Source organism: Gracilinanus agilis, chromosome 4, assembly GCF_016433145.1.
Source record: "Gracilinanus agilis isolate LMUSP501 chromosome 4, AgileGrace, whole genome shotgun sequence".
Taxonomy (NCBI): domain Eukaryota; kingdom Metazoa; phylum Chordata; class Mammalia; order Didelphimorphia; family Didelphidae; genus Gracilinanus; species Gracilinanus agilis.
Window position 1 is genome coordinate 25,917,917 of NC_058133.1, and position 9,034 is coordinate 25,926,950.

The 9,034-nt window shown below is 55.5% G+C and overlaps 1 protein-coding gene across 1 annotated transcript in view; it reads right to left on the reverse strand.

Moving 5' to 3' along the window:
- PODN (podocan) overlaps positions 1–9,034 on the reverse strand; it is a 31,364-nt gene that overhangs the window by 16,593 nt on the left and 5,737 nt on the right. The window contains exons 2-5 of the mRNA XM_044672875.1: positions 7,636–7,782; positions 5,312–5,421; positions 2,162–2,318; positions 1,631–1,746 (exon numbers count right to left, since the gene is read on the reverse strand). Coding sequence (XP_044528810.1) covers positions 1,631–1,746; positions 2,162–2,318; positions 5,312–5,421; positions 7,636–7,782 — 530 coding nt within the window. The remainder of the gene's footprint in view (positions 1–1,630; positions 1,747–2,161; positions 2,319–5,311; positions 5,422–7,635; positions 7,783–9,034) is intronic.

Here is a 9,034-nt window from a genome sequence, read left to right on the forward strand (position 1 = left end):
CTTCCTTCCTTCCTTCCTTCTTTCCTTCCTTCCTTCCTTCCTTCCTTCCTTCCTTCCTTCCTTCCTTCCTTCCTTCCTTCCTTCCTTCCTTGCCTTTCATCTTACAACTGATACTAAGTATAAGCAGTTCCAAGTCAGAAAAGTGGTAAGGAGTAGGCTGTGGAGGTTAAGTGACTTGCCCAGAGTCACACAGCTAGGAAGCATCTGAGGCTAAATTTGAACCCAAGACCTCCCGTTTGCAGGCCTGGCTCTCTATCACCACCTCCCTGTCCCTCTCTGGGTTTCTCACAGAATGTAAAAGCAGAGAATGAGAGAACCTGGAATATTAGCCCTGGGATCTGGCCTCCCTGTTATCTTCTACAGCAATTGCAGACTTCTCAACCACCTAACTCTAGGAGGCATGGAGTGACAACATTACTCTCCCCTTTTCACAGATGGATAAAATGAGTTTCAAAAAGACTAAGTCCTTTGCCGAGGCTCACAGACTAGAAGCCGGGTCTCCTGAGTCTCAGACTGATATCTTGACCCTTGTGGCCCATCTAAGTCAAGATGAGGGGGACAGACCTGTAGACACCCCCTTTTCTCTCCCCATCCCTGAGCTTCCCCAATACCTTGCTGGGTTTTCATATTGAAACGTTTCCTTTAGTGTCAGGAGCTGCAACACTGACCACCCCCACACTTCTTTGGGGTACAGCTAGTTGGCAGTCGTTTATCCTTGCCCCTTCCTGGCTCTCTCAAGGTGGCTGCTGTCTGACCTGTGCCTTCCACCGGGCCTAGAGGGCCGCTGTTTTGTCTCTGGGTGCCCCGTCCTTAGAAGGTGCTTAATAAATGTTTGCTGGCTGATTCTTCTGCAAATCCTGTATCTGTGAGCCAGACCTGACTTGGCGTATGACCGGTGAGCAGGGACAGACCAGCTCGCCTGGCCTGGCAGAACTGTCTCTCGTCCTCGACCCCCATCCAGCTGAGCCGGGACAGGCAGATGGACGGCGCCTGGGAAGAGATCCCTCTGAGCCCTGCGAGCTTGGACAAGTCGTGCCCTCTCTGAGCCTCAGTTTCCGCCTCTACAAAATGGGGATGATGTTGACCACCCTCACTGCCTCCTGGGGCATTACACAGAACGTCATCGGAGCAGCTCCTCTCCGACAGGACTTTCGCATTTCCAGGGGCTACACAGGCACTGGGCCACGTTAGGAAGCATCGTTTGTAAAGCACAAACATGCAGCACCGGCGATGGCCAAGGGCCGGAGAGGGCCAGCGGCCTCCCCAGGGCCTCCTCGCCGGCCTCCGAGCTCATGGCTCTTGCCTCAACCATGGGCTTTCCCAAGAAAGGGGGCTCCATCAGACCTGGCGGGGAGAAGAGCAGCCAGGCCGAGGGGTCACACATCCGGCCAAGCTTGGGGCTGGAGATGGAGGAGACCCGGGGCGTGACGTAGTGGACAGAAAGCTGACCTCGAAGCTGGAGAAACTGAGGCTGGAATCCCGGCGCGGTCCCTCACTACCTGTCCGACTGGGGAGGTTCCCTCCGCTTCCTCGTCTGTAGAAGCGGAGGGCTGGAGTCCGGGGCTCCTGAGGAAGGTCCCCGGATCCAGAGCTCCGAGCCCGGGGCCCGGGGCCCGAGGAGAAGGCTCACCAGAAGGTCTCGTTGTCCATGCCCTCGTTGGTCAGGTAGTTATTCTGCAGGTAGAGCTCCCGGAGGCTGGCGAGCTCGCTGAAGGCGCCGGCCGGGATCTTCTCCAGCTTGTTATTCTGAAGAGAGACGGGAGGAAGATGGCCTGAGCTCAAGCGTGGGTCCTCTGTGCTCTCTCTCCTCCTGTCTGCCAGGCCTCAGCCTGGGAGCCTCCCACCATCTCCGGCCTCCCCTCGGCCTCCCCTCAGCCTCCCCGCATGAGGCTGAACCAAGGTGGAGAGCATCACGGAGCCCATGACAAGGGGGTGCCTTCGCTACCCTTTTAGGCCTCCCTAATCACTCCCAAACTTCTCCTCCCACTCAGACTGACGGAAAAAGCTGAGGTCAGTCCTTGAGGGCTCCTCTTGTGCACCCCTGCTCCTCCTCCTCTCCCATCTCCCAGATGCCTCCTCCAGGAGGCCCCCTGCGCTCTCCTTCCCCCTCGGCCCTTTGAAGAAAGCAGGTGCCACCCTCGCTGCGCCCAGGCTCCCTCACCTTCAGGTGCAGCTTGTACAAGGCCCGGGGCAGGTTCTTGGGCACGTACTTGAGGAAGTTGCTGGACATGATGAGAATCTCCACGTTGTTGGAGCCGTTGAACATGTTGTCTGGGAGCCCGGCGTCGGCCAGCTTGTTATTGTGAAGGTAGACAGACCTGGGGGAGCGAGGGGCCGTGCTTGCTGAGGGGTTCCACCTCCCCAGCACACACACGCACACACACACACGCACACACGCACACACACACACACACACACGTGCTCCCAGTTCTCGTGGCCCTCCCACCCAATACCCGGCTCTGAAGACCCCGGCCCTCCTCGTGGCCTGGGGGAGGCCTTTCTGCCCCATCTTGCACCACTCTGCTCCTTTGGGGGAGCCGGGGTTCCCTAAGGCTGGACACGTGTCCCCCCCCTTTCCCATCTCCCCCATGGGGTAAAGGAAAGCAGACTAAGATCCACCCAAAGGGCTGGGTGCGTGACCGACTCACTGAAGAGATGAATGAATGAACATGCTGAGGGACTGTCTAAGACTGCTGGAGGAAGGGGGGAGGCACGTGTGTACGGGAGACCCTCTAAAACACAGGAACGAGGCTGGGGGAGGGGACACATTTTTTCAGCCACAGAAACACCCAAAGACTTCCAGTCTGAGTTGCCCCAAATAGAACGGCTACAGGGGAGGGGAGGGCTTCGAGCAAAGACTGGACATCCCCTGGTCAGCACTGGACGCTGGGAATTCCTGCCCCCGGAGGCCTTGGATAGGAGGAAAAGGCACCCCAGTGAAAGCCCAGAGCCCAGAGGGAGACGTCAAGTCCATTCACACACCCCCACGTACATATGGAATTGGGTGGGTGTGCACGTGCCCGTGAGTGTGCCAACATCTACGCTTGGCTACTTTAAGAGAGTGGGAAGGACAGCTGGGTGGCTCAGTGGATAGAGGGCCAGGCCTGGAGATGGGACATCCTGGGTTCAAATCTGGCCTCAGACACTGCTTGAGCAAGTCACTTAACCCCATTGCCTAACCCTTACCACACAGGTCTTGGAATCAATACTTAGCAGTGATTCTAAAACAGAAGGTGAGGGTTTATTTGACAGACAGACAGACCAGACAGACAGACAGACAGACAGACAGACAGACAGACAGAGAGAAGCCCAAGATTCCCACGTGTTAGAGCTGGAAGGGCTCAGGCTGACTCCTTTGTTTTACAGATAAGGAAACTGAGGCCCACAGGGGAGAGGTGGTGGCTTTCCTGGGATGGAGCCAGGGATAGAAGAGAGACCCTCGGACCCCAGCCCACAACTCTCTCTGGCAGGCCACATGAGAGCTGGGCACAGACGCAGCTGGGCCTCTATCTATGGAGGGCGATGGCCGCTGGTTTATCATTTTGGATGTGTGTGTGTGTGTGTGTGTGTGTGTGTGTGCACACGTGTGTGCCAGCATGAGTCTGACGGCTTGTGAATCTGAGGGTGAGTGGACGAGCACCCAGGGAGGCGGGGGAGGATAAAGATCAACGTCCACACGCAATATATCTGGGAATGACTCCGGAGATGTGCAGAACAAGTGAGTGTGGGTAAACGGGTGTGAGTGGGGGAGAGCATGAACGTGACACACCACCCACACTCAGACACTCAGACACACACAGAGGCCTTATTCCAAATCTGAGTAGAAACAGTCAAAATGACTTAGGAAATGCCTTTAAAAAGCCAAAATGCTTTTATTGAGTGCAGGAGTGGGTGGGCGAAGAAGCCCGTCTCCCTGGCTTTTGATCAATGCAGGGGAGCCGGAGATCTGGACTGCAGATTCCGGGCCGCCATCCCGAGCTCTATGTACATACAAGGAGAGCCGGGCCGGACGAGGGGTGAAATTAGCTGTCTTGGTCTCTAAGCCCAGAATCCGGCTTTGCTCGGCCCACAGGCAGTCCCATCTGCAGACAGGCTGATCCCCTTCTGCCTCCGGGCCCTGCCAGGTGCTCCAGGATCAGCTTTGCGAGCTGGGCTATGGGGGAGGTACAGGAAATTCCACAGGGTCAGCCCCTCCTGGCCTCCCCTCCCCATGGGAAGGGCCAGGAGATGGGGGGGGCAGCCACTGAGAGAGGAGGCTCCCAGCACCACAGGGGTCCCGTGGAGCCCCGCTGGAATGGGAGAAAGGGCCCTGGATTGGGAGGGAGGGAGGGAGGGAGGCCTGAGTTTAAGGCTTAACTCAAGCTTATGAGCTGTGTGACTTCCTTCTTGGAGCCAACTGCCCCCCTGGCACCCTTGTGGCAGCACCTGCTTCTCAGGAATTATGGGAGATCACCTCTATTGAATCCCAGCAGGGAAGAGATATGTCCATGGTGCAAGCTAATGTTGTAGGAATTAGAACCCAAGTCCTGAACAGGGCCTGAACAGAACCAGGGAGTCTGGGGGGGATGCAGTGGTCAGTCAGTGGGCATATAATATGCACATACTAAGTAGTGTATGTCCATCAGGACAGCAGGGTCCTGATCCCCCAGAACACCTGCTCAGGAGTCCAGGCTAGCCTCTCCCCCAACCCGCCATCTTGGAAGAGGCAACAATGGATCAGTGGAGAAAACACTGATCAGAACATCAGGATTTCAGCATGGCCACTGACTCACCAGGTGGCCTTGGGCAAGTCCCTGAACCTCCCTAGGCCTCAGGTTCTTCTATTAAAATGAGGGAGCTGGATCAGATTGCCTCTAAAGCCAAGATCTTATGAGGATATGAAGTTGAGGCACAGAAAATAGAAGTGATCTATCCAAAGCCACACAGCTGGGCATGGTGGGGGCGAGAGTTAAGCTTAACTTTTCACGTTGGTTCTCTCCTGTCTCATATTTTCCCCAGAGCTAAGAAACAACTAACATCCTGCACCCCCTTCCCTCTCTCCCTCCATCCCCTGCCCCACCAGATTCTCTCCTCCCAAGGCTGAAGAACAATGAGTCAGTCAGTCATTCAACAAACAGTACTAAGCACTAAGTGCCAGGTGCCAGGCTAGGCCGTGTTAGAACTGCAGTCCTCTTACTCCCGAAAAATGGAACTGGATCTAGGCCAGGACTCCTAGGAGCCGCTCCATCGTGCTATGTGTCCGGTGCTCGCCAAACCCAGCAACCCACTGCAGCCACCCTCACTGTCACGCCCTGCCCCTCTGACCTCTGACCTCAAGTTTGGCTTCTGGCCGAAGGTGAGCCCGTAGATCTTGGTGAGGAAGTTGGCGGCAAAGTCAGCGCTGACCAGGGCACTCGGCAGGAACCTCGGAGCCAGAGTTAGCTGGAAAGGGGGCCAGATTGGGGTGGGGTGTGGGGAGAAGATCAGAGACAGATGAGTGATGATGGATGGACAGAAAGGTGTCTAAGGGACAGACAGACAGATGAACAGCCCAGTAGAAAGACAAACGGGCACGTAAATGGGCATGTAGATGGACGCGTAGATAGATGGATAAAAACCAGGCTGGTCAACAGTGGCACCAAGCCTTCCCCCAATCATGCTGGCAATGGGACACTGGCTGGCCTGCTTCCCTCCTGGCACCAGAGGAAGAGACAGAGGCCAGCTGGCTCTGCAATGCCTTCCCAGAGCCGGACAGGCAGGAATCGATTTCCAAGGCCATTCCTTTGAAAACGCTTGGCTTCCCCTCTTAGGAATGGATTGATTGGCCTTCACTTCTCAATGAAACCCCTTTGGGGTAGAGAGGCCCTCCCCAAAGTGTCCCCACACATGCCAGGCGCATTTCCCCCCACTGGCCCCATCCCCTGCCGTGGAACCTCCCCTGCAGACTCCAGCTCCCCTCCTTCTTCCAACACTGGCTTTACACTTTTCCTTAAGGTTCTTTTGCTTAAGTCTCATCTGCCAAATGAGCCCATCAGAATTCCCAGTCGATTCATCAGAAAACGTTTTTAGTGCCCAATCTGTGCCAGGCGCTGCGCTAAGGGCTGAGGATAGAGCAGAAGGTAGAAGATAATCCCAGCCCTCAAGGAGTCCACAGTCTAATGAGAGAGCATATGTGTGTGTCCAGAAATACATATATGTGATGGCCTTGGGGCCACCTAGAAGCAGTACAGAAAGGACTGGCATTCAGCAAGAGGGAGGGAGGCTATCCCTGGGTCTCTCTGACACCCCAGAAGGTCCCAGAGGCTCCCCCTGTGCCCCTGAGATCCCAGAAAGCCCTAGGAGAGTCTCCAGCGTCAGTGCTGGGCCAGCAACCTGCAGGGGGAGGGCTCCCCCAGTCAGGCAAGGAGCACAGAAGAGTGCCAGAGCTGAGAGGGGCCTTCCAGGTCCTAGAGGCGAACCCCTCATTTTGAAGCAGCTAAAACAGACCCAGACAGAGAACAGGACTTGTGCCCACCACCGGCTAGGAAGATCTCCCCAGGACGCCGTGCTCTGGGGGGCTGCTTTTTCGACCCCCTCTACTGAGAAATCAGGGAGGCTCCCCTCTCCCCAGCTCCGCTGGTCGGGCTCCTTCCCAGAATTCCCTCTGAAACAGACTCAAATTCAAAGGGAGCTCAAACACTTGAACAACGAGGGAAGAAACTGCTTGGAATTCCATTTCCCTTTCAGCCCCACTTAAAGCAATCCTCTGGATGCATTATGGAATGGGAGAAGGTACTTGATCTGGAGTGGCCTGTCCTGGGCCCAATTCTAGCCTTCCCTCTCGCCTAGAGGAGGGCTCCGGGCAAGTCACAAGTTCTTGAAGCCTCAGTTCCCTCATCTGTAAAATGGGGACAAAACTAACAAGCAAACTTGCCCTGCCCACCTCACAGGGCAGAGCTTGGTACATCTTCAGGCACCTTAAGAATGGGCCAGGTCCTGATTTTGCATCTTGGGGCTCTGGGTCTGCTCCTTAATGCAAAACCAACCAGGCCTGGCAGAATTCCAACTCTGCAGCTTAGTTTGTCATAGCCAGGCCCAGGTCCCCGGCCCAGTGGCTCACCCCAGGGGAGTAAGAGGGACCTGGAGGCCCAAGACTCGGGTTTGGGCTCCATGTGTTATTAGCTGCATGCCTTGGCTCACTCACCTCAGCTCTCCGAGGCCCAGTTCCATCATCTAACTGGAGGATCCCAATTCCTTTACTTATTGGCCCCAACCCAGCTTCATCAGAGGAGCTCTCCCTGCCTCAGTGGTACCTCCATGAGTTTTTGTGGTCAACAGACCCATCGGCTTCCGGTGAGGAGCTCGGCTGGTCCTCGCCGGGCTCCCCACCAGCCTGCCTGACTCCACCGGGACCAGCCAGACTCCATGCCCGCCTGCCCATTAGCGGCACCCGTGTGCGCTCAGGGCTCTATCCGGGTAAGACGGAGGCTCCTCCAAATCTGTGGAGCTCCAGTGGCCCTGCTAGCACCTCCTTCATCTCTGGAGCAGAGGGCTGCAGGAAGAGGGGGTGACGGGCAATTCCCAGCTTTACGGGGCAGCCTGACTTGGGGGATGACCTCCGAGAGTCTGCAGGAGCCAGACAGCTTCTCTGCCCCCCTCCAGTCCCCCCCAGCCTACCTTATTGTTAGCCAGGTACAGGTAATTCAGGTTTGTCAGCCGTTTGAATGCTTCCTCAGGGAGCCCTTCGAAAGAGTGGATGAAGGAGGTCAGTACCTTGGACAGAGGAGAGCGTTCAGGGCTCGTGCTAGGAGCAAGGGCCCTGGGCTCTAAGCTGGCATCCCAGGGAAGCTGGTCAGCCTCCTTCTCTCCTGCTGTTTGCAGAGTCCTTAGCAATGCAAGTTAAAAACCAGCAGAGAGTGGTTCTGGGGGGTCACAAGATCTGGGTTCCAAACACTTTCTAGCCATCTTGGCACCATGCCGCCTCCACTCTACCCATCATCCCCACTGGACACGGCCTCCATCCCAGGAACCACTCTGGCCTCGGATGCATGAATTCTCCCATTATCCTGCCCTGGTCCAGGCTTCCAGCTCACCTCCAGGCCATCGCCAGTCTTCTCCAGCCCCCCTTACATGCTTGTTTCCCCATTAGAATGTAAGCTCCCTGCAAAGTGGCCCGGCCATCCTAGAAAGCACCTGGGAACCCCCTTTGCCCATCGATCCCACCATTGGACCCACGCCCCAGAGGAAGAGGAAAAGGGCCCATTTGTACAAAAATATTGAGAGAAGCTCTTTCTGCAGTGGCAAAGTCCTGGAAACTGGGGGGATGCCCATCCACTGGAGAACCTGGGAAGACGTGCGTGAACGGACCCGGACTGAGAAGAGCCGGGCCAGGAGAACCATTTCTCCTATAAATGATCAACACAACAACGAACCATAATGACCAGGTGATGATGGAAGATTCAGCCACCGAGGGGACAGACAATGGTTTGTCTTGCCCGACTAGACTATTTGCTTCAAGGATTTGTCTTTTTTTAACTGAAAAGAGGGAAGGGATGGGAGAGAATTCTTGTTCATTCAAAGTATTTTTTAAATCTTATCTTCTGTCTTAGAATCAATGTTATGTATCAGTTCTAAAGCATGAGAGTGGCAATAGGGGTTAAGGGACTTACCCAGGGTCACACAGCTAGGAAGTATCTGGGATTAGATTCGAACCCAGGACCTCCCATCTCCAGGGCAGGCTCTCTATCCTCTAAGCCACCTAGTTGCCCCAATTCAAAGTACTTTTAATAATGTAGCTCCTCAAGGGCAGGGACTGCTTCACTCCCTTATAGTTCTGTCTGACATTTAGCCCAGTGCCTGGTACACACTTAACAAACACTCAGCCACTAAATCCCTGTAAATTACCTTGGATAAGTCATGGTTTGGCCGAGTACCCCCAAGGACACTGGGGAGGGGTCTCCCAGGAAAGCCTGTAGCCCTCCACCCATCACTCTCCTTTTCTCCCCAAGCCCCATCAAGCTTCTTTCTAACAGAAGGAGGAGGAGGAGGAGGAGGAGGAGGAGAAGGAGGAGGAGGA